Below are 26,550 nucleotides of genomic sequence, written 5' to 3'. Positions count from 1 at the left end.
CTGCTGGGCTCCAGTGATCCTTCCGCCTCACCCTTCCAAGTAGCTGGAACTACAAGCGCGTGCTACCACACCCGGCTAATTTTTTTGATTTATTGTAGAGATGAGGTCTTGCCAAGTTATTCAGGCAGGTCTTGAACCCTCGGGCTCAGGCAATCCACTCACCTCAGCCTCCCAAATTGTGGGGATTACAGGCTGAGCCACTGAGCCCGGCTGAAAGTACTTCTTTCTTTGAACTAAAAGAAATTATTATAGCACTCTAGCCCTTAGCATACAAGCAGTATTTTTATATGGATCTGTGTATTCTTCTTATGATTTCTTTTTTTTAAACTTTAAATTATTATTCTATTTTAAGGAAGTGGAATACAATTCAGAATTAGGTACATAAGTGGTCAATGTACAGATGAAGTTTCAGTCTCCCATTGGTCCTCACTTCACCTTGTTCAGGATCAGGTACCCTTATTGATATTGTGTGTTCTCTTCCCCCAAGCTCCTTGTTGGCTGCTTGTCTATCTTGGTCCAGGGTGTTCACACTCTATTAGCCATCTTCACAACTACTTGTTTATTAAGCCCTCTTGTCTACCCTTTGGACCCTGTTGGTTCTAATGATAATTGCAGCTCTAGCTGCCTGCCCGTCCTCTCTAATGTTAGGGCCTCCTTATATGCATAGGTATCAATGTGCCTGGTTTGATGGCTGTTATCTACTACAATCCTTTCAATTCAGCAAAAAAAGAGCTGCCACTAAAATACTTAATGATGCTGGTATCATTTTCACAGCTCCTTCTAGTGGACTCTGAATGGTGTATGCTCTGTGCCCTTTTATGGAGACTGAATGGTGACTCTTCCAGTTTTACACCATCTATCCATTCCAGCATGCACACTATTGTCAGCCTGTTTATTTTTTATTTTTTCATCTGCTAGGAGAGCTCAGGGATTTTCACCATGCTGAGCGTTGTCCAACACTTCTATAAGTTTCTAATTGTCACTCACCAGTGGGTTAGCCACATTTTCCATTGTATTTATTAGGGTTTTAAAACGCATATTCCAAATAAGTGTCCCTACAAGGATGTGATCTTGCCTACAGTCTTCTACTCTGACCTCCTTGGTCGAACACTCTCACGATTCAATCCTGGGCATAGGCTATGGATTCTTGGCATAAAAAGCTTGCGAAGTTTTGCCCTTCTTCAGGACATAATCTCTTTCTCGTTTAACCAGGCCTGGCACATTTCCCAGTAGGATGATGCTGGAATTTCATGTGTTGTTCATTGTGGTGGCTAGGATAGGGATGAAGGTAGCTTCTGAACATGACAGCACTTGAGTTATGGGAGGTGGCAGAAGCAACAGTTCTTACCTGAGAAGTATGTTCCATCTCTGTAGTCCCACAGGTTACAGAGATTTCTGCAGTGTCATCTTCTTCACGGATCAACCACCAAGATATTTCTACTCATTTTTTTCACAGTGCCACCTTTCCCCACAGGACACAGATAGAACCTCACTGACTTTCCTGTGTTGGGTATACAAATGTTTGATAAGTTCTGTTACTCTCACAATTAGATAGTAATAGTCTTATTATAAGTTCAGTTTTCCTGGAAATATTTTTACATACAAATACATTTTTTTTTTCTGGAAATATTTTTTATGTTTCTGCAATCAAACACTATTTAATTAACTCACTATTGGCAAATGGCTTTCCTTGTTGGTGTAAAAATGAGCTATTTGGAAATTTTTTCCCTCCCTTCCTTACTATTTTTGTAGTCAGTGGAAAAAAGTGGGATGTAAAGTAAACTTAGATATATATATTAGCTAAATCAGGTGGTCAAAGTCCTTAAGAACTGGAATAATCATATGCTACTTCAATTTATAAGCAAATCAACCTAGAAATTGTTTTTCTAGCAATTTATAGTTGTATTACAGAATGGGGCATTTGAAATATTAAACTAAGAAACCATGACAGATACTTTAGAGCAGAAGGATCCTAAAGGTCTGTGGTGGGATAGAACTTATAACTATTTAATAGAAGATTTGAATGACACATAAAGAAGATTTGAATGACACATATGGTAACAAAAAAGGAAAGAATGTCATAGAAAGATAAATAAGTAAAACTTTAAACTGGGTAATATCTAGCTGCACCCAACTCTAGAAAGATGTGGATTTGTAACTCTAATTTCTGAAACATTTAAAAAAGACTTTGGAAGAACTTTCTAAGAAAAGATAGTAATGGTTAAATCTAAATTCTTTTGGAAAATACAATTTTAATAAAGAACAACTTTCTGAACCTGCTTTGTTTTTACACTATAGATGATGGGACTCATCAGAGGCAGGATGAGCATGTACATATCAGCAATGAAAGTGGGCACATAGGGTGAAGCGTGTTTTCCAAATCTGTAAACTAAAGACAAACTGATCAAAGGAATGTAGAATGTGGCCACAGACCAGAGAAGAGAGATGCAAATGTTGAAGGCCTTCTTCCTCTCCTTTGGGGATGAAATGCTGAGAACTGAGCGAATGATCAGAACATAGGACAGCAGGATGAAGACAGTTCACTCCAGCAGTAGAGATAGTTGCAGTTAGCTCAGAAGCACTATTGATCGTTGTGCCTGAATACAAGTTCATCACATCAGGGTGGAAGCAGTAGGAGAGGTGGAGCACATGACTGAGGCAGAATGACAGGTGCTTAACAATCATCACCTGTGGTGTTATATTAGTGACCCTCTGGTGATTATCGCTACACCGATATGTGCTATTTTAAGGTCAGTTAGGTTATATCTCAAAGCATTAGAAATGGCCACAAAACAATCAAAGACTATAGCCAACAGTACTAGAGATTCCATGACAGTGCAAATCTGTGCTAAACAAGCATTGAAGATGATCTTCGGAGTATTGAACCAGAATATTCCACACACTGTCACCAGCGTAGAGATGCATAAGAGAATGTCAGTGGTGGACTAAATGAAGAGTAAATAGTACATGGGTTTATGGATACTGGGCTCAGTGAAGACTATGAGTAGGACCAAGGCATTCCCAGAAAAGGCAGTTAAGTAGAGGCAGCAGAAGGGGATGGAGATCCAGGCATGGGTCCATTCAAGTCCAGGGACCCCTGTCAGGAGGAAAGTAGGGAAAACGGACTTCTGGCAGATTGGGATATAGAAGATATGATCTGTAGGAGCAGAATTCTCTTGCAATATCTTGATGTCCTGAAATAAAATTTTATTCATTTATTTATTTGAGTTGGAGTCTTACTGTCACCCAGACTGGAGTGAAGTAGCATGCTCACAGCCACCATAGCCTTGACCTGCTGGGCTCAGGTGATCCTTCTACCTCGGCCTTCCAAGTAACTGGACCTAAAGGCATGTGCTGCCACACCCGGCTAAATTTTTAAATTATTGTATAGATGAGGTCTCAACATGTTACCCAGACTGGTCTCCACCTATGGGTTCAGGCAATCCTCTTGCTTCTGCTTCCCAAAGTGATGGGATTACAGACATGAGCCACTGTGCCCAGCTTAGTTTTACTTTTAATAGAAAATTTGTCTTTTATCATTTATAATTTCTGTGCTTAAAAACTTTTTGAGTATATGTGATTTATTCTTTATCTGGATTATTAGAACTTTTGAGCATTTCCCATTGAGGAAAGTGGTTTTTTTAAAAAAATTTTGTGTTAATCTCTGATTAGTAAAATACTTTGCTCAGTAGGTGTTTATTGTTGCTAATTGTTTATCTGTCATATTCTTTTAATCACTAATTTTTAGGAATGCCTAAGAGGAGGATTGATTTTTTCATTGAAATAAGGAATGATTGTATAGTTAATAAATGAAAGTTATATTACCCTTATTTACTAAGCAGACTATAGAACTACTTCAGTAAATTATAAAAATATGACTCTACCTTAGAAAATGCCAGCTCACTTTCACTGATCACATGTGCTTATTTAATGAAAAGTGTTTCCAATCCAATAAATCTGGATATTAATGACTTAGTGTATAACCTTAATATCTAGTCTAGTATAGTAGAATCTGCCACTTTTGTTAAGATCAAGAGAAAAATAACTGTCCTACCTATTCTTAATACTAATACCTGCTTTTAGACTTTTATGGAGATATTCAGGCAAAATTTTACATGTGACATGAAGTGATTACCTAATATGTGAGAGACTTTGTTCTAAATGCTTATTATTATAGCAAGATGAGGAGAGGGATACTCCTACTGTAGAGGTACAAACTGGAATTGTCATGGAGGTATAGCTTATAGTTTAGAAATTTGAATACATTACTCCTGGTCACAAATTCAAAATACTGTAACTCGATTTGAATCTGAAACAATATAACACCTGAGGTTGTGCTATCAACCACTATGGTATACATTTTATCTTTAAAATAAAACATGTAAATTAAAAACACATGAAATTCAGAGGCCGATATATCTGAAGCATAAAAATCATTGATGGGGTAAGGCATTTGGTGTAGCGTGAGGTTAATAATAAAAACATGACAACGAAAAAAATGACAAATATAATAAATGGACAATTCCTATTAGAAAAATAAGAGTGATAAATTATTATGTCAAAATATTCACTATCACTAGCACTATTAAATTCATATTTAAAATAATTGCTTATAATTTGTTAAAGATTATAAAATATCATTAGGGTTTATAAATCTGATATTCTCCTAGTGTTGTTTGAGATACAAAAGGTACAAATGACATCTGGCTATATGATTTTGAATCCTTAAGACTAAATTTAATTTGAGTAAGTATTTTCATTCCTCAAAATTTATTAACAACAGCTATGATAATAAAATATTTGTCATATGTCATTGACATTATTCATTCATTTAGTTTTTCAGTAATTGAGTATTTCTTACAGACATTTATTTAATCCTCAAAATAAACTCATTATATTTCTACTGTTCTGGATAGGTTTATAGACATTGTAATACGTATTATTGACTAGAAATGTGCTAAATTTATTTAAATTTAGAAAAGGGGCTTATTTCTTACATGATCACAGAGATCATAAGGACAAAGGAACATTACTAGACTTTATTTTTTATTTTTATTTTTTGAGTTGGAGTCTCACTCTGTTGCCCAGACTGGAGTGCAGTGGCTGCTCCCAGCCACCGCAGCCTCGACCTGCTGGGCTCCGGCGATCCTTCTGCCTCAGCCTTCCAAGTAGCCGGAATTACAGGCATGTGCTACCGCGCCCGGCTGATTTTTTGATTTATTGTAGAGATGAGGTCTTGCTGCCCAGGCGGGTCTCGAACCTGCGGGCTCAGGCAATCCACTCACCTCAGCCTCCCAAAGGCGCGGGATTACAGACTGAGCCACCGAGCCCGGCTGACCTTATTGTTAATGATACATAATGACAAGATGAACATAAATAACAAATAAATTTTATGCTTATAAATTTTTGATACACTTAAATACACTTTAGCATCATATGATATCCTCTAATCCAGAGACACTTTTAATAATCTATGAAACAGTAAAATATTCCATTTCATGGTCAACGTGATAAGAGAAATAGTAAAGAGACTAATAGAAAGTTTGAAGGAAATTTAAGACTGAGGGAAGATCAAAGTATTATTGTCTTAAGATCTTAGTTAAATCCAGCTTTTGAGAAAAATTGGCTATAATTAGATGGTAAGTTAGGCAAAGCAGTATAAACAAAACTTTCTAAGAACGGAATGTTTTGTTTCTATTACTTAAAAAGGCAATAATGAGTTATCAATGTATTGCATGTTATTCAACGTATTTTTCATTTGTATAGATGAGTTTATGTTGGGTCTTCTTGCCATTATATGAATTTTAGTAGTGACTATAGAGGGCTAAAAACTATTTTGATCAGGGTGATCTGATCACTCTGTCAACTGGACACAGTTTGGGGAGGCTAAGTTAAAATATGGGCTAGGCTAGTGCTATTTCTGGTGTGGTCTATGGACCAATTTCCTTCTATAAAATGTTACTATTGCAGGAGTTTTTAACTCCACTGTCAGCTTAGACCAGTGACCTTAGGTTCTTGTTCCACAACCAGGAAGATTAAGGAATGTGGACACCAAAAGGATGAGTGAAAGAAGGAATTTACTAAGCAACAAAGTCCTTCAGAGAAAAGAGGGGGCCTGAAATGGGTTACCCGTGCTAGGAGTTTGTGGTTTTTATCTGATCTTTTCTGGGGACATTTCTCTCATTTATATCTCATCCACCCCTTACTTCCTGAGACCTAATTTTTATTGCGCATGCGGGTCCTTGACCAAGGCTGCTCCATCTTGAATATTACTCATAAGTACCAGAGAAAAGCCTTCTGGGGGTGGGGAGGTGTTAAAATTGCAATGCAAGCACAATGTTAATGATATTATAATAAGCCAAGGTCAAGTTAGGACATTTAGTTAAGTTACTGCACCTGTGTTTAAGCAGCAAAAAGATCCTTTTAGCAGCACATCCAGGGTTGAGAGGATGCTCTTAACCACATTTACCTCATTTCTAGCCAATAATTATATGACGGGGATGGTATCCCTAACCGCCATTAGGGGAAAACAGCAATGACAGCTCTCACTTCGTCAAGCTGTGAGGGGGTGTTGTATATGTGGCAGTCAGGGATTCTCCAGAGGGTGGTCTAACGAGCCTGGGAAGAAAGGTTCTGTCATGTGAGGTTCCATCTGTATCACCGTTTGAAGTTTGATGGATTCTAGGCGAGAAAAGACAAAGTTTATAAGAAGGTTTAATATACAAGGTCCCAAAAGCAATGACAGAAAGATTGGTATTAGGGGCCCCCAAAAAGGTAATAGCCATGTAATTGAAGGGAAGGGTGTTAAATGGACCACCATGAATTAGTGGCATGTCATGTGAGTTCTGCTGCTCACTCTTGAAGTCTATGAGCTGCATCCTGAGCTATGCCTGGCTTATTAATAAAAAGACAACACTGTTCTTGAAGGTGTAGATATGTTCCCCCTTCCTTGGCAGTTAATAGGTCAAGAGCACTCCCGTTTTGAAGTACTACTCCTGGTAATGAGTTTATTTGTCTTTGAAGACTAGTTATGGTTGTATACATATCTTCTATGGTGTTAGAGAGGACTGCAGATATTTCTTAGTAATATATGGTGGATGTAGCAATGTCTGCCACTCTTGTGCCCATGGCGGTTAAGATGCGACCAGGGGAATGAGTTGACCTGTTTTTTTTGGATTTGGTTAGAGATGAAGAGTCTGGAGCTAATAAAGGGACTTGGAGGGTTTTATTATTAGGTAGGATACTTATTTCTGGTGTTTGGTATATTAGGGTGCAGATGCCTAACCAATTAGCAGGTGGGCAGAGATAGGAAGATGTGCTGCATAAGAAAAACACTCCTGGGGTAGAAAGGCAAAACTCATAGGAGATGATGGCTACAAATCCTTCTTTTTCCTTTCTGGTGTAAAGCTTAAATTCCCAAATGGAGTAGCTACCTGCAAGAGTAGTTCTAGAGAGGGCCTGAAAACGTATATTGTTGTAAGGGGTTGTATATTTGTATTGTTGATATATTGATAAAGAGAAACAGCTGAGATCAACTCCTGTGGGTTGTGAGGTTTGGAAATGAGCATAAGAAGATGTCTGTACATTTGTGCCAAGGTGTCCCAGAATTAAAGTATTGCATCCCTTGTGTTAATTTAGCACATACCCCCTTGTGGTGGTTTATGTAAGCAGGATGTGCCCCACTGACATGAAAAGGATGTGGATGGGTTTCTTTTACTATGGATGGAGGGCCAGACAACCGGAGAGGGCATGTCTCGACTCTGAGATAGTGGTTCATATGATCTTTGGAGGGGTAAAGAATGAGTGTCTATTTACAAAGGTATAGAGGAAGAATTCCCAAGGGGAATGCATGGGATGGATTGGAGAAAAAGCGCCAGATGCAAAAGGGTGCTGGAGTGGTTAATGTGACTTGGGAGGTAATGGGTTCCCAGACTGGAGGTTTGGGGTTTGTTGGCTGAAGACAGGTTTTAATATTTTGTCATTCTGGGAGGTAGGTTTGGAAATAAAGGCATGTAGTATGCTTGGTAAATTGTGGAGAATGTTCCCAGGCCAATTCTGTTAGCTTTTTAAATCAGTAATGGATTCTACTAAAGGTTCTGCTAGAAGTTTGAGATGTATATTCATGTTAGTTTGGACCCAGGCAGTTAAGTTTAGCGGGACAGCTGTGTAGCTTGTGTCTGGATTATTTGCAAAGAATTGGATACGCTTGTGTTGTTTAGAAACTGGCATGTGAGATTGACAACAGGAATCCAGCTGTTGAAGAATAAAGTAAATGAAAATGTGATGCATATAGAGGCTATTGCTATGAAAGTAAGGGACCAATGTTGAGGGCTGTTAAACTTCATCATGCAATACTGCAGTTAGATGTAATACTTCCCAAAGCAAAACACAGGTTAGAAAGGAGTACCAATGGATAAAGTCAGGAGTGAAATTATACAGGTCTCCCTGTAGTCAAAAGTCAGCAATTACTGAGAGCCGTTTGTTGATGGAGACAAGGGGATTGTTAGAGAGAAGAATATGCAAGAATTCACTGAAGGTAGGGGTTGTTAGATTAGGAAAGGAGGAAGGACCGTGGGGTTGTAGTCTGGGGTTTTTCTACAAAAATGTTTTACAAGGCAAGCTGAAATGAATATAATGGCAGGGATTATTGGCAGAATTATAAAAAGAGTATTTATAGATGTTTAAAATTTTCCCATGTTAAGGGAAGGATGTCTTTTATCTTTTTATGATTTTTATTTTGAGGTCCCCAACTTCCTCACAGTGAAAGTCTGTAGGTCGCTCTGAACTGGTGGAGGTGACGTCCTCAGGACTCCAAGGCTTCATTCTCATGTGATGAATCCAGGAATTGATTACAGCAACCTTTATTGCTGAAGGGGTAGAGAGGAGGACCGTGTAGGATCCCTCCCAATACGGGTCTAAAGAGGAAGAGAGAGAAGGAAGAGCCTTCACCAGTACTAAATCTCATGAGTTAAACAGAGGTGACCCTTGTTCTCTGGGTTGTACTTCTGATAATTCTTTTAATTTTTTTTGAAATTGGGCCAATGAGGTAATTAAAAAAAATTATGTCTGAAGTTTCTTGGCTAGCAAGAGATCATTAGTCAAGAAAGACTGTTCATATATCATTTCAAAAGGACTTAGCCCTAGATTTGTTGGGATATTTTTGATGCATAGTAAGACCATGGGCAACAGAGTAGTCCAGGGGAGATAAGTTTCCTGTGACAGCTTTTAAAGATGTCTTTTAACAATATCATTCATTCTTTTTACTTTTCCTGAAGACTGTGGTATCTAGGCACAATGAAGATAATATTGAATTCCTAATAATGCCTTTGAGACCCTCTGGGTGATAGTGACTTTGAATAAGGGACTGTTACCATTTTGGAGATATCTAGGAGTCTAAAATGAAGAATTATTTCATTAAGTAAGGTTTTTAGTACCTCAAAAGCTTTTGCTGCCTTTTTTCCTTTCCATCTTGCCATATAACCTACATTTATTTTCTGAATTGTCCTTAGCAACTTTAATTAAGGCTATTCACATTCCAACATGGATGACCAGGACCAAACAGCTGGTACCTGTGTTAACTAAGAAAGTAATTTGTGTTCCAGTGCCCTAATATTCACTTGGAGTTTGTTGGGGTGATGGTAACTTACGCCAGGCACTTTAGCTGATTCCTAGACCTCTTCAGTGGTCATCATTTCTGAGCTAGGTATTCCCTCCTTTCCAGAAGACAGCATACCCACTTTCCAATGGTTTTTTGGTATGCGCAGTGGACAAGGTCCTGTAGATTTAATCCTCTTTGGCAACTAGGCTTTTAGTTCCCCCATGGATTGTACCCATGGCAACAACAGAAACCATCCTCTTAGCAGATTTATTCTTACCAGGTTTCTGATGGGTCGTTGGAGTTTTGTTGCTAACGCCTGCCACTTGAGATGCCTTTTTTGACCCGTTGGTTCTGCAGCCCTCCATGTTGGCACCCTGATGTTTCTTTGTCTTTAAAGCTTTGGCTAAGAAAAAATAAATTAAAAATTCTCTTTTAATTGGCTGTGAAATTTTTTGATTATTTCACTGTTTGTATTGGTTTGGTATAAAATCCTTTAGAGTGAACAGACCATGTGGAAGTGAAATGATCTGTTCCTATTTTGTTTCAATTACAAACAGGCAAATTCATTAAGACTCTATACATTGGTAAATTACAGTTTCAGTTGTGAGATGTGGACAATTAGACGATCAGGTCCCATGCTATCATGCCACAGAGAGAGAGCGCCTAGTATTTCATTCATCCCACAGGAGAAGTACTAGGTTTAGTAAAGTAGTAAAGTGTATTCAGATAGTAACTAGCATTCAAAGTTTTACCTGTTCTAAAGTGGGGAGGGGGACATGCAGGCACAGCAAGGTGATGTAATTTTCTTTTTATAAAAAACTTTAGCAAGCCTGACATAACAAATACCAGTGTTATCTAACATTTTTTCTTTTGTTTAGCATTTAGTAAATTTGGAAGATTTTATTAGAGCACTTGCAGGCTTGGTTTGAAAAAAGCAGTTTAAAATGGCAATAGACTGTTTTTCAGGATGAATTAACATGTGATCCTTTTACTTTTGTTTGGGAGGGGGACTGATAGTCTAGTTCTAGATTTAATTTGAGAGATTTATCAGAAAAAAGAACAAGGACTTCAATTTATATATATTTCTATCCACGTCTTTGAGGGGATGCTGGTTGAACCATGGTGAAAGCCTGTACATAGGGTACCTCAGACCATTTGCCCTTACGCCTACAAAAAAATGTTTAATTTTAAGATTGTATTGCAATTGATATTTCCTTCTTGAGGCCAGGTTTCCTTGTCCTATAATTTGTAACTTGACCATGCCTGGGTGCGAAAGAATTTAAGGCATTTTTTTTTCAGTGTTTGAGGAACAAAGGAGTCCCAGTGTGACAGAAACTCTAGAGGAGTGAAAACTGTAGATGCAGATAGCCTGTTGCTCATCTGAAATGACAGACAGGCAAATGAAAAGTGTCCCTGACTTTATCTCTATCTGACCAACATGCATGAATGGGATTGAAGGAAGAAGGGCATCCCCCCACATTCCCTATCCTCAGATACCCATGATGTCCCTGTGGATGCAAGCATGACCTCCATGTGTATGGAAGGGAATGTGTTGACAGGACTTAGTCATTCTTACCTGTGCAAACCCCAGCCCCCAGCTCTCACTGAGACAGCTTCTAAACCTCCTAGATTTTTGGCCTCATTGCTTTGTTGGGTATTTCTATATGGAAATCTGAAAGATGCATTGGAATACTTGAATTTGAGCTACAGCACTCAGAGGGAGTGGTGTGGATGCTGGAGAAAGGCATATGCATCTGTTCATGCATGCACACCTTAGGGTGAATGTGAATTGAACCAGCCATATGAGTAACATATACATCAGTCATTGCATAGGCATTCTCCTCCCTTCATTTAATTGAAAAGGATGTTGTTGGTTAGTTGCCAGCACCCAGAAAAATGAGAAGGATTAATTTGTAAGTAGAACCCTCCTTTTTTGTGTGACCATTCAAATTGAGGGATAAAAAGTGTCTGAGGAAAGCATATGGATCTATTGAATCTCCTTCCAATGGCCTTTGACGTATTGTAGCCATTATTCAGTGAGACATTGTTATGGACTTATTCCTATTCCATGAATGATTTTTATAATTACAGATGGGACAGTTCAATTGGAATTTAGGTACTAATGAAGTGAACAAATGGGCTAACTGAGTTTTAGTGGATAAGGTTGATTGTGTTCCAAGAGGGAAAAGTTCATATTGCCTTAATAACTTACATCCTGAAAAGACTCTTAAGCAGGTGGATAAAGCTTGAAAGACTAAAGTGTAGCTTTGAATCCAAATTTGCCTTAAACAAAAAATACACCCTTATATTTTTTGGAGTGGGGTGGTTTGGCTTTACAAAATTCTGCCCAAAAGGAGAAAATTAAGGGATATGCTGGCCCATCCCCTTCATATTAGTGAAACTATGTTGGTCCCTGACATAAAAGAAGCAGCCCAGATGTAAGGAAGAGAAAAAGCCTCCTCTTGCTTTTACCTCATGTCCCCCTGTTTTTTAAAAATGGCAAAAACAGCATCACTCCTTGTAACATTCCTTATGTCTAAAACACATCCTATCAAATACCAGCATTTCATCACATTGTATAAAACTTTTAAACATAGAATACAAAGAAGGGACAGGAGCCATGACAGTTTTGAAAGGAAGAAAATGCAATAGGGAAGATTGGAAGTTTTTTTGCTAATACCCTAATGGATGGTCGGGAACTAGAATGGGTCTGGGAGCCTTCAGATAACATCAAGGTGTAGCCTTGGCCAGAAATCTTCAATTACTCCCAAACTTAATCCAGCCCCACATAATGGCTAGACATCTGTAAAAGGAAACTGGATCAGAACAGAACCAACATTCCCAACACCCAAGGGCAATGGGAGATTGACTAAGCCCTTTCCAGCAAACCTGTACTCTATGACTTACAGACAGGCAGCCACACTACCCTCTTTTAAGTTACTGACAGAGGCATTTGTTGGTTGAGAGAGAGAGAGAGAGAGAGAGAGAGAGAGAGAGAGAGAGAGAGAGAGAGAGAGAGAGAGAGGAAACTACTTTGAGGAAGAGAAGCCTCAGAAATGAAAGTAAAGAGACAGGTCTGCTTTCACTCACCCTTCTGAATCCCTCTATCTGAGTTATGGCACCAAAATATTGCAGGAGTTTTTAACTCCACTGTCAGTTTAGACCAGCAACCTTTGGTTCTCATTCCATGACCAAGAAGATTAAGGAACTCGGACACCAAAAGGATGAGTGAAAGAAGGAGTTTATTAAGCTAAAAAGCCCTCCAGAGAGGGGACCTGAAATAGGTTACTAGTTCTAGAAGTTTGTTTGTGGTTTTTATCTTATCTTTCCTGGGGGCATTTCTCTCATTTACATCTCATCCACTCCTTATTTCCTGAGACCCAATTTTTATTGTGCATATGGGTCCCTGACCAGGGCTACTCCGTCTTGAATATTGCCCATAAGTACCACAGAAAGACCACTTGGGAAGTAAAACTGCAATGCAAATGCTCTGCTAATGATATTATAATCAGCCAAGGTCAAATTAGGACATTTAATTAAGTTGCTGAACCTGTGTTTAAGCAGCAAAAAATAGCTTTTAGTAGCACATCCTGGGCTGAGAGGATGCTGTTAGCCACATTAACCACATTTTCACCAACAATTATATAACAGGAGTAGTACAGGGGGCATTCCCACAGGTGTTAAGTCTCCTCAAGACCCTCCCTCTCTGTCTGCCTAACCAGCTTCTGACCATCACCTCTCTCATTACCAGTCTACCAGAAGACAAGAACAGGAAGTTAGAGCAAGAATTTCAAAAAATGTATAGCAATTTGACCTTGTCAGTCCATCTAAGGATATATTTAGTGGGATTGTCTAGATAAAAACATGATAAATAAGGATGCCAGCTCTCTCACTTGTGAGGAAAAATTACATACAGCAAGAGTTATGTGCCAGTGTCCATTTCATGACAAATTGGAAATCAACCTAAGTGCCCATCAATGGATGAATGGATAAATAAAACGTCATATACACACATACACACACACAATGGGATAATATTCACTATAAAAAGAAGGAAATCCTATCATTTACAATAATTTTGATGAACCTAGAAGACATTATGTTAAGCGAAATAATCCAGGCACAGAAAGACAAATACTGGATGATCTCACTTATGTATGGAATCTCAAAAAGTTGATTTCATAGAAACACAGAGTAGAATGGTGGTTACCTGAGACTGGGGCAGCTGAGGAAGGGAGGACAGTTGTGGAGATGTTGGTCAAAGGATACAAAATTACAGTAGATAGAAGGAATATGTTTGGGAGATCTGTTTGTAGAGCATGTTGACTCTAGTCAATGGTAATATAATGTATTCTTGAAAATGCTAAGAGAGCAGATGCTTTGTTCTCACCACAAATGATGATAACTATGTGAGTAATACATATGCTAACTAATTAATTTAACAATATACTTCAAAACATCATGTAGTACATGATGAACACATGCAATTTTATTTGACAATTTAAACAATTTAATAAATTTGGAGAAAAAAGATGTGCATAAGGTAGGGAGCAGTTTCCATCAAGAATTGCTGAGATAAAACATCCAAGCAAAGAAAACAATGAAGTTTGGGAACTCAGTATAAGGATCAGTATAAATGAAAGTGAGTTATAGCCAAGAGCTCAGAAAACAGAAGTGAGCAGGAAGGTTCTTACCTTTCAAGCTGTGGAAAACTAGTGGTGATTCTAATGATGACATTGAAAGAGAAATGCCAGAGACTTGGAGGTGAATTGATGTTTTCATCTTTTAAGAAATTCCGGCCCACTTGGGCCCAAACCCTGCAATGGTTGGACCCGAGGACTCCTGCGGATTGCAGTGCACTCTCCTCATGGTCCGCTATGAGGAGGCGAGTGTGTTCGGCTTTGAGAAGTTCAAGCGGACAGTGGAACAGCACAATGGCAATACCATTTTTGCCTATTTTACTGGTTCTAAGGATGCAGAAGGAAAAAGCTGGTGACCTGACTGCATGTAGGCTGAACCAGTCAAGAAGGGCTGAAGCATATTAGTGAAGGATGTGTGTTCATCTACTGCCAGTAGGAGAAAAACTTTATTGGAAAGATTCAGATAAAAACTTCAGAAAAAACTTGAAAGTAAATGCAGTGCCTACTCTACTTAAATATGGAACACCTCAAAAACTGGTAGAATCTGTGTGTCTTCAGGCTAACCTTGTGGAGATGTTGTTCTCTGAAGATTAAGATTTGGTGATGGCAATTGTGTCATGATTTCCTAATTTGTTCTAATATTTGTAAAATCCACGTGCTGGCTTTGAATTCATGTTAGCAATAAATAAAGGATGATGTTAAAAAAAAAGAAATTCCTTCTGGCATCCCTCTATGCTAAACTGCTCCTGGTGAGGCGTAAAAACCATTAAAACATTTTGTTACAAACAAAACCAAGTGTTGTTCTGAGTACAACTCCTTGAGTTAGCTTTTTATTTTATTCTATTATAAAGATGTGGGGTACAATTCAGGGTTAGGTATACAAACATTGATTATGCAGGTACCCTTGTTGATGAGGTATGACCCTCCCACCCCTAGCAGTTTCCTTCAACTGCCATACCCACCATCCCTCCCCTGACAGTTTCCCATTACTGCCAAATGCTTTCTTATAGTATTATAACCGTTCAAGTTCTGCTTATGAGTGAGAACATATGGTACTCTGTTCTTTGTTTCTGGATAGATCACTGAGTATGATTGACTCTAAATCCATCCAAGTTGCTGCGAACTGGAAGGAGCTGCAGACGGAGTCCAGAGGCAAGGTTCCACAGGAGAGGACAAGAGAGGCACCCCACCACAAAACTGAAGGCGGGCCAGGAAAGTGCTCGGACTTGCTCACCACAGACCAAGAGATCTGATTTCTGTGACTGGTGGATCAATTACTCAGGGCTTGATCGTGGTCCAAAGGGAATATCCTGAGAGCACAAACTTCAGAGGGACCTGACCAGTGCTGAGTTCCAGGTGCCCCACCCCCTACCCTGATCCAGCTGTGGGACAAAGGGTGTGGCCAGAAAAGCAGGAGAAAGAACTCCAAAGAGATCAGTAGTGAGTTATCTTCTTAAAAAACTTTATTTTATTTTTGTTTTAAAGATGTGGGGTACAATTCAGGGTTAGGTATACAAACATTGATTATGAAGATACCCTTGCTGATGGGGTGTGACTCTCCCTCCCCTAGAAATTTCCCTCAACTGTCAATCCCACCCCCTCTCTCCTGGCAGTTTTCCACTACTGTTAATTCTTTTCTTATAGTAATTATGTAATTGTTTAAAGTCCATTTATGAGTGAGAACATATGGTACTCTGTTCTTTGCTTCTGTTATAGATCACTGAGTATGATCGACTATGAGTCCATCCAAATTGCTGTGAAGTCCATAAGTTTGTCTTTCTTTATGGCTGCATAATATTCCATTGTGTATATGTACCATTAAAAAAAATCTAGCCCAGCTTTGATAAGCAGTATGGTTGGTTCCATATTTTTGCAATTGTGAATAGAGCTGCAACAAACATATGTATGCAGGTATCCTTTTTGTAGAATGATTTGAGTTCCTCTGGTATAGTCTCAGTAATTGCTGGGTAATATGAAAGGTCAATTTCTAGTTCTTTCAGAAACCGCCACACTGTCTTCCAAAGAGGTCACACTAGTTTGCATTCCTACCAGCAGTGTAGAAGCATTCCTTTTTCTCTGCATTCTCATCAGCATCTGTTGTTGTTTGTTTTATTAATGATGATCATTCTTACTGGAGTTAGGTGTTATCTCAATGTGGATTTGAGTTGCATTTCTTTGATGATGAGTGAGGCTGAGCACTTTTTCATGTGTCTATTGGCTGTCCATATATCTTCTTTTGCAAAGTGTCTATTCATGTCTTTTGTCCACTTTTTGTTTTTTTCCTTTCACCACATTTCAGTTCCTCATAGATCCTGGATGTTAGGCCTATGTCAGGTATATTTTTGGCAAATATTTTTTTACATTCTGTGGGCTGTCTCCCTGCTCTCTTGATGATTTATTTTGCTTTGCAGAAGCTCATCAGTTTCATGAGATCCCTCTTGTCTATCTTATTTCTTATGGTATGGGCACTTAGGGTTCTGATCAGGATTTGGTTTCTAGTTCCAATTTCCATAAAGGTGTCTCCTGTGTTTTCTAAGATTCTTATAGTTTGAGGTTTTATGTTTAGGTCTTGGATCCACTTAGAGTGAATTTTTGTGTATAGTGACAGGTAGGGATCCTGCTTCAATCTTCTGCATGTGATCAGTCAGTTTTCCCAGCACCATTTACTGAATAGGTTTGCCTCTCCCCAGGGGTTGTTGTTGGAAGCTTTGTCAAAGATGAGTTAGTTCGGAAATTGAGGCTTTGCTTCCAGAATTTTTATCCTATTCCATTGGTCTATATTATATGCCTGTTCTTGTACCAGTACCAGGCTGTTTTGATTACTTTAGCTTTTTACAGCAAAGTTTGAAGTCTGGAAGTGTGATATCTCCTGCTTTGTTTCTGTCGCTAAGGATTGTTTTGGTTATTCACGATCATTTATATTTCCATATGAATTTCTGTACTGTTATTTCCAGGTCTGAGAAGAACGATATTGGTAATTTAATGGGTATTGCATTAAATCTGTAGATTGCCTTTGCTAGGATGGACATTTTAACAATGTTGATTCTCCCTATCCATGAGCATGGAATATTTTTCCATTTGCTTTTGTCTTCTCGAATTTCTTTGAGCAGTGTTTTGAAGTTCTCATTGTAAAGGACTTTCACTTCTCTAGTTAGGAAGATACTGAGGTATTTCATTGTTTCGGGTAGCTATTGTGAATGGGATTTTGCTTTTTATTTGGGTCTCTACCTGCTTGTTGTTAGAATATAGGAATGCAACTGTCTTTTGCACATTTAATTTGTACGCTGAGACTTTGCCAAAGTCCATTATCAGTGCAAGCAGGTTTTTGACAGATTATCTTGGATTTTCAACGTATAGGATCATATCATCAACAAAGAGGGATAACTTGACTTCCTTGTTTCCTATTTGGATACCCCTGATTTCAAGTTAGATTTTATATCAGTAGGAACACTTTTCCCTAAAGGACAGATATAGATACTTATACAGAGCTCTGTTACATTTATGAATTATTAATTTTTTTAGATTAAAAAATATAGTTTATTTAGAAAGTAAGTTGGAGAGAGAGAGAAAGAGGAGATTCACTTCCCCAAGGTAGGGGAGGGAGCCAAAGCTTAAGAAAACATGGCCTGACCATAGCTCAAAGAGCACATGTCCAAACCACAACTTAGCAAGGCAGTGGCCATGAATGATTAATTTCAATAAAGAACTTCAATAAAATAGTCATTTAACCATGTGAGCATGCACGTGCCTTGGGGATTAAACACACACACATGTGCCATTCTTTACCCAATGTGCAACGCAGGTAGGTCAGCCATTCTCTGGCAATTCTTTAAAAAGTGAAAATAAAATAATAACAAAAAACTCCACAATTTTTGCTGCAACAATTCTCTGTATGTGTTTTTTTTTTGTGTGTGTGTGTGCATATGCATGAACACATATAACTGTTTAAAAACTACATTACTCCTTGTTCTTGCAACAAGCATTTTCAACATGAGGATCAAATAAATATTCTACTTGGCTCTTCTTCTGTCTTGCAATTTTTGCATTATATTACTAAATGGACTTTTATGTTTAACTATGTAGAGTATCAGCTATATCCATACTACCCTGGAAGATCGCAAGTATAGAACTAATGTTTATTAGAGTCCTTTCAGAGGAAAGTAGTAAAGCAGCCTACAAAGTCAAAGAGCCTTCATGGGCATGGTGGTTTCAACACAAGATGGACGTTTTGGCAGCATATGCAATAAAATGGAAACTATTTCCAGAAAAATGACTTGGCTATTTTTATGGCATAAAATAACTAATATTTACATTGCCCTTGATATATTAACAGTTTCTTCTGTTAGGTCTGCTTAGTTTATATTAGTTGTAAGTTAAAAGTAAGCATTTATGTTACATCAGTTTCATTAGTGGTAGTTTGCATATAATAAAATGCATCCACTTTATTTGTATGTTGAGAGAGAGAAAGAGATGCTAATTTTAAGGAATTGACTCATCTGAATATGGTGGCAGGCTGGAGATCCACTGAAGAGGTGATGTCACCTTTTGAGTCCAAAAGGCAATCTGGAGGCAGAATTCCTTCTCTCTCAAGGGATTACTTTTAAGGCCTTCAACTGATTAAATGAAGCCTACTCACATTATGGGGTAAGCTGCTTTACCTAAAGTCTACTGATTTAAATGTTAGATAATCTAAACCTTAATTTTACCAAAAAATCTTGATTGATGTTTAACCAAATATCTGGCTATTGTTGTACAGCTGAGTTGACATTAAATTAGCCATCACAAGTCACATAAATGATTCCACTAAAATTAATATACCAATCATAGGAATAGTCAATAGTTAATTTAAATTCTATTTTAGTTTCAAGTCCTAGGTCATCCCAAGAAATCCACAGAAACTCTTGATAATGTTGGTCACCAAGGAAGCTGAACAGGATAATTAAGGGTAGGAAGTGGAGGCCCATGTTGTATAATCTCATTGCCTTTTGTCCTCTATTTTCTTTTATTTGATATACTGTTGAGCTCCAACTGAGTAAGGTCTTTGTTTTCTGTGTTTTTTAAATAGCTTCAACGTTTACATCTGAATAACACTCGATTCATTCTCAATTTAAATCTCAACTTTACTCTTGCTTTCTTTGGTTTCTTCAGCATTCCCCAAACTACCTTTGACAATGTGTACCCAATTGTGTACTAAATCTTCTGGATGTAACATTAAAGCAGAGCTCCAGTAGAGATGATAAAATCCATATTGAAAGAACACATAGTTCAAGTCAATGCTTTTATTAACAGGTAGAAAATAAACTGTAGACATTATGGGTTTTAAAATTGTAGAGAAGAGGATAGTCAGGTATCTCAATGTAAAAATCTCTCAATATTAGCATTCTTACTTGTCCTATCTCTTTGCTATATAAATTAGAGTTGGCATAGTCAAATAGTGCTTTATACCATATGTGGAATTATGATTATAATATAAACTAAAATCCAAATAGCAAGGAATGTGGTATTTTAGAATGTGAAGTATGGGCAGGTGAAGTAGCTCATGTCTGTAATCCCAGCACTTTGGGAAGCTGAGGCAGTAGGATTACTTGAGCCCAGAAGTTTGAGACCAGCCTAGACAACATAGAGAGACTTTGTCTCTAAAAAACAAAACAACTCCCCCCAAATAACCTGGGTATGGTGGTGTGTGCCTGTAGTCTTAGCTACTTAGGAAGCTGAAGTGGAAAGATTGCCTGAGCCCAGAGGTTGAGACTGTAGTGAGTCATGATTGTGCCACTGTACTTCAGCCTGGGTGACAGAGTAAGAACTCGACTCAAAAAAAAAAAAAAAAAGAAAGGATCAAAATGACATGAATCAACTTGACGTTAATGTGGTGTTTATAAAGAATGGCAAGGAAGCAAGTCTTGTGGGAAATCTGGCTAATGAAGTAGATAAAAATTTTATTTCAAGACTGAGAAATCTTAACAGGATCCATCCTTCTGAGGAAAAACGTTGATTCATTGTTCCTTCAAAAATTGTTAGAATGACAGTATACCCAATGGATCAACTGAAGAGAGATAAAGGCAGAAAGGACAACTAGGGGCTGGTGTAATTTTCTATGAAAAAAATGACGATATGTAAATCATAGTATTAGGACTCAGAAAAGTATAGTGAACAAGGAGCATAGGTTTGCACACTGGCTTTTTTACTTGCTGTCAATAGTAAAAAAATCAGCTTATGATATTTAAGCATTATTCCATAATTTCATTATAAATATCATATTGAAATATATAAATTTGTACTACTCCACAAATTTACCTTGGGCTCCACCCTGGCTTCTGCTTGACCTTTTGTAGGAATATCAATCAAAGTTGGAGACACCCTTAAATCTTTCAGGAACAGAATATAAACACTGAGAGAGAGATTGCCATTGTCCTATTACGTTTTAATTTTATTTGTACTAATAAGATTATTCCAACAGTATGCCTAGTTTTTGTTTTTGAGGAAAACACTTTGTTTTTGACATATATCAAGGGATTCTTTTCCCACTTTGGTAGTGGAGTAAAAGGAGGAAATTTGCCAATCATATACCATCATTTGTTTAAATTGTTAATTGACAAGCTTTACATTTGGGCAGTTGATTAACCAGAAGGTTAAACGGTCCTCAGATGGAGTATAGGACAAAGATATATCACATTCTTGCCTTCATTTATCCACAGATTTTCTTTTCCCTTTTGACACTCTCTTTTACACCTACCAGTTATCCTTGGGATGAGCTATTCAGTTATTCAATGATCTCCTATGGGTATCTTTTCAATAGTGCCCGCTTGAGGTATTGATGTTTATCCAAATGCCAAATTAGTAAATTTACTTCAAGCCCACACTACATACTAAGACAAGCACTCATGTATGCCTTTTCTTGAATTATATGTAGTGAGATATTTATTAATATGTAGTATCTTAGACATTTTATAGACCACACAATACAAATTTAGACAGATACAATACTACAAGATTTTGCTTTTACTTTATGAATTCCCAAGTACATTTTTGATAGAGTTTGCAATGCAGTGGTGAAGAACATGGCATCTGAAATACAGATTGCCTGGTTCAAATATCAACCCTGCCCCATGTAGTCATGGGTCCTTTGGTGGTCTAAATATCCCTACACCTGTTCATTTAATCTGCAAACTGTAATTAATAGCATTATGTATGTCATTAGGATGTAGGGATGAATAAATAGAATATGTTTTCAAAGAAGCTACTAAAACATCTAGTATGAAACAAAGTCAATAAATGTTAGGTTCTAGGGGCATTATTTTTATTATTTTGTTACTATCATTATTTTCCTACTTTTTTATTAAATCATAAAGTCCTGAGATGAAGCATAGTGATTAAATTTTATGATTGAAAATACCAAAATACATACTGAATAATTTTTGCATAAATGAAAAATATGAAAAAACATGTTTAGTAGGGAGTAGACAATCAAGTTTGTTTTTCTACTATGCAAGTCACTTATACTAGGCTTTTCTCAAACTTAATAATCTGTGTTTATTTCGTAAGGAGCAGATTGAGTACAGCCTTGCGAATCTGTTTTGTTTTAACACTATAGATAATGGGGTTGAGCACAGGGGGCAAAAGCAGGTATATATTGGCCATCACTGAGTGGACCACTTTGGGGGCTGACCGACCATAGCGATGTACCAAGGACAGGCTCAGCATGGGGATGTAGAAAATAGCAACTGCTCCAATGTGGGAGACACAGGTACTGAAGACCTTGTATTGTTCTTCAGGAGAGGCAATACCAAGGATAGAGTGGATAATTAAGATATAAGACAGGACAATGCATGGTGCATCTATTCCTGTAGTCAGGATGAGATCAATTAATCCACAGATGCTATTGACCCGAATGTCTGAACACGCTAATTTAATCACATCTGGATGGTAACAGTATGCGTGGGAAAGGACATTTATTCTACAGAAATAAAGAGGCTTAAGGAGCAAGAGTAGTGGTACTATTAATACTACAGCACGTATAATCATTAAGAGACCCATCTGAATGACTCTGGAATTAGTGAGAATGGTAGTGTACCTCAGAGGATTGCAGATTGCCACATAGCGGTCAATGGCCATAGCCACCAGCACTCCAGATTCCAAGATAGTGAATCCATGAAGAAAAAACATCTGGACAATGCAACTATCTAGACTGATTTCACGTGCACCAAGCCAGAGGATACCTAATGTTGTTGACATTGTAGACACAGTTAAACCCAGATCAGTGGCTGATAGCATGGAGAGGAAATAATACATGGGTTCATGGAGATTCTGCTGGGTAATGATGACAAACAGGATCATGCTGTTCCCAGAGAGGGCAATGGTGTAAAGACAACAGAAAGGGATAGAGAGCCAGGCATAGACAGGCTCTAGGCCAGGAATGATGGTCAAAAAGAAGGTTGGAAATTTGGATGTCGCGTTGCTTAGGATATCCATGATGTCCTGGTTTTGTAGTATTTGTCTTCACAATGTTCACATCCTATAGAAAAAATAAATTGCATTGCCATGAAAAAACATTTAGATATATATTCTTTTTGTTAGGATAGTTATTCAAATCATGAATAAGTTCTGCATCCTTGAGAAAATTCTAAATAAAATTATAATATTTATTTACTATTCATAATCAAGGTTATGTAGCAAATTATATATGATCATTTTAACCCTTAACTTGAAGGTAAACATGACCATATGATTTCTCAAATTTTTATGAATTTTTAAAATATTTACAGAACTTTAAACCCCATAAGATTCCATGAATAAAGACCTAGTTTTTTTAAAAGTACATTCAATTTTGAATATCTTGAGTAAGAGAAAGTCACTCCAAATATCAATATTTCTGCAGTGACCATGTGGGTGTGAGACTACAGACACAGATCTTCATTTTTTCTGCCAGTAATATAAATTTGGAAGTTCTCATTATATATGTGCAATTTTAATCCAATAGTATGTCTGTCCAAACTCAGAGAGTAAATTTAAAAGAGAAAACCATGAAGAAAAAACTTTGTAGAAGATTGGAAAATATTATATACACCAAAGCAAGAACAAAATAGTCTATGGGAACCACAAAAGTTAAGAGATCATGGTGTCAGGACTGAACGTTACATGAATAACTGGGTCGTATTCTTAAGCAGTCAAGTCTGGCAAGGATTTAAAAATTCAAATGCCACTAGCACTCCAGACTCCATGAAAGTAAATCCATGAAGAAAAAACATCTGGACAATGCAGCTATCTAGACTGATTTCACGTGCACCAAGCCAGAGGATACCTAATGTTGTTGACATTGCAGACACAGTCAAACCCAGATCAGTGGCTGATAGCATGGAAAGGAAATAATACATGGGTTCATGGAGATTCTGCTGGGTAATGATGACAAGCAGGATCATGTTGTTCCCAGAGAGGGCAATGGCGTAAAGACAACAGAAAGGGATAGAAAACCAGGCATAGACAGACTCTAGACCAGGAATGATGGTCAAAAAGAAGGTATTTTGATGTCAAGTTGCTTAACATTTCCACGTTGTCCTGCTTTTGTAGCATTTGTCCTCACAGTGTTCATATCCTATAGAAGTAATAAATTGCTTTGTTATTTGAAAATATTTAGGTACTTTTTTTGGTTCAGATGGTTACCCAAGGTCATAAATAAGCTGAACATCATTGAGAAAACTATAAATTAAGTCATAATATTCATCTACCATTCATAATCAGGAATAGTTAGCAAATATATAAGTATTTTAACACTTAAATTCCAGGAACTCATGTCCATATGATTTTACATATGTTAATAATTAAAAAAAATATTTATAGACCACTAAACCCTATCAGACCATAAGATTTTTATGAATATAGACTTTGCTAAATAATAAATACATTCAATTTTGAATATGCTGTAAAATGAATAAGAGAAATCCACTTAAGAATATCTATTTTTCTGCAGTGACCATGTGGATGTGAATCTGCAGACACAGAGCTTCAGTTTTCTGCCAGTATAATATAAGTTTGGAAGTTATTATTGTATATATTGTGTATGTGTCATTTTAATTCAATATTGTGGGTGTATAACCACTGAGACTAGATTTACAAGGAAAAAAAAATGAAGCCAGAACTTTACAGAAGATTGAAAAGAACTACATACACTAAAACAAAATGAAAATGGTCTCATTGGACCACAAAAACCAAGAGATCAGGTCTTGTCAGGACTAGGTAATACATGAACAACTGGGTGAAATTGCTTGAGCAGTCAAGTCTGGTAAGGATTAAAAAATTCAAATGCAGATAAAAGCACATTAAGGACCCTGGAAATGGCAGTTGAAAACTGTGAATGTGCTACAGTGGCTTGGGGGATGACTAGAAGACTTAATAGTTGAGGTAGGGTATATTTTATTTCTAGAAGCATGGCAGTGAAACAAGGAGAGAAAAAGGCCATGATTGAAGAATACTTTAACATGGATGGATACTTTTTGCAAGATGAGAAAGACTTAGGGAAGTGAATAAATTTTTAAATTACAATTAAAGACGGTAAACAGTGAGAGAGTGAAAATATATTACTTTATATTCTCTTTGAAAGGAATTAACTGACATGTAAATGTTCTCAAGGAAGTAGTAAGGGATTGAATGTAGAGAATGACATTAATTAGCCTTCAAAAAGATGAGGATCATAACTTCCACTGACTCTCAGAAGTAGGTGTCCAGTGGATAGGTCGGTGGTGAGATTTGTGAGGAAATTATTACACCATGTCGACCTTTTGCTCTCTGAAGAATTAGGGGAAAATGTACTTCTGTTCAAAAGGTATGAGGTGATGAATGCTGGCTTGAGGATATGGTTAAGGATTTCAGAAGACAGGGAATGATAAAGGCAGTTGAATCAGTAAACAGAAGTGTCATAAAGCCCTTTTCAATAAAAATTCTAAAATATTTTTAAATTAATACATTTATATTGTTAAAATCAATTCTAGAAATATTTAAAATTCCATGATGGCAATATTCATTAATACTATGTTAGAATTTAACCGTTAAGCTTTAAAAATACTAGGTGGCAAAAGTGAAGTTTAAATTCATGAGTAAATATCCTATGATAAATATACATGTTACTATTCCATTTATGTTAGTTTTTGGTAGTTTCTTTTAAATCTTGTCTCCTTGCTTTCAATTCCATCTGAGAAAAATCACTAAAATATTTAACTATGAATTATGAGGTCATATATACTTACATGCTGTATGCCTCTATGAGTACCGGTAGAACCCTAGTATTATCCAAATTTTCTGTAAGTCCATATGAGTATTTGTGAATATGTAACAATCAAAGCTCAAAGTCAACACAATAAATACCTTTTTCTACTTTCTTACCAACATTCATGTGGAAAGAAGAGCTTAGACTGTTTCTGCTAGCAGAGAGACACCAGATTACAGTTCTGGAGCCATGATGTTTATAACAAGATGAGATTGAGCTGTGGGATCATCAGCAGGATTTGTATCTCTTGAGGGCCACACACAGAGAAAAAATAAAATCCCTTTCTCTCTATTTATAAAAATAACAGGGTAGGGGTGCACAATCTCAGAAGGGTTTCAGTTTATAACCCGAGTGATCAGTGGTCCACAGGGACATTAAACAGAAAGCAAAAGAAATCAAGTCAGACACATAAATAGAAAGTTTAGACATCTAGGCAGTGGGGAATAGAGAGATGTATATTGTTTACTTTGGATTATCAGTGTGCTGGCAAGTTAGGAAAGCAAACCAACGTTCACTGAAATAATTCTGGTGACAGTAAGGTGGGGGAGGAAATTTAACACTCAGTGACCAGGCACCTATGTCTACATTACCACATTCACTCGTTGGGAAGATGATATATGTCCATTCTCAAATCTGTCTCCGTTCAGTCGCTCACTAGATTTGTTTCTCCCTTAGCTGTTTTTCTTAGACATATATTAAACTATTGTTCCTATACTTTCTTGTTTGAGAAATCTTAATGGCAGAATGTGTAAGAGATTCATATCAAGCACTATCAGTCTACCTAACATTCCTATCAAGTGTCTTCATGAATACTTCAGCAACAAATGTGAACTATTGACAAATCATTGAACACATGCTATGAGTAAGTGTGAAAGAATGTAGTTTTCACCCTTGTTGCTTTTAAAGAGCTAACAATCTACTTAGGGTTTTTATCCAAATACTTCTGTCATGGTCAGATTGTAAAATAATAAACAACTCCTGATTATTACCATCTCCTTGGACTCAGCCCTCGTGTAATTCATTCCCCTTTCTCCTCTTGAGTATGGATATCTCTT

General features: G+C 37.3%; 1 protein-coding gene and 2 pseudogenes across 1 annotated transcript; 1 reads left to right on the top strand and 2 right to left on the bottom strand.

Annotated features, from left to right (window-relative positions):
• Positions 1-2,252: 2,252 nt before the first annotated feature.
• LOC103270673 lies at positions 2,253-3,215 on the bottom strand (annotated as a pseudogene).
• Positions 3,216-14,465: 11,250 nt separating this feature from the next.
• LOC103270658 lies at positions 14,466-14,843 on the top strand (annotated as a pseudogene).
• Positions 14,844-21,768: 6,925 nt separating this feature from the next.
• LOC103270657 (olfactory receptor 51F1-like) lies at positions 21,769-22,722 on the bottom strand. The gene has a single exon (XM_008068193.2). The coding sequence runs from the start codon at positions 22,705-22,707 to the stop codon at positions 21,769-21,771; it is 939 nt and encodes a 312-aa protein (XP_008066384.1). The 5' UTR covers positions 22,708-22,722.
• Positions 22,723-26,550: the final 3,828 nt, after the last annotated feature.

Source organism: Carlito syrichta, unplaced genomic scaffold (assembly GCF_000164805.1).
Source record: "Carlito syrichta isolate Samal-C Ts95f unplaced genomic scaffold, Tarsius_syrichta-2.0.1 Scaffold309894, whole genome shotgun sequence".
Classification (NCBI taxonomy): domain Eukaryota; kingdom Metazoa; phylum Chordata; class Mammalia; order Primates; family Tarsiidae; genus Carlito; species Carlito syrichta.
The sequence above is the reverse complement of the archived record's forward strand: the minus strand, read 5'-3'. Positions and strand labels throughout refer to the sequence as shown.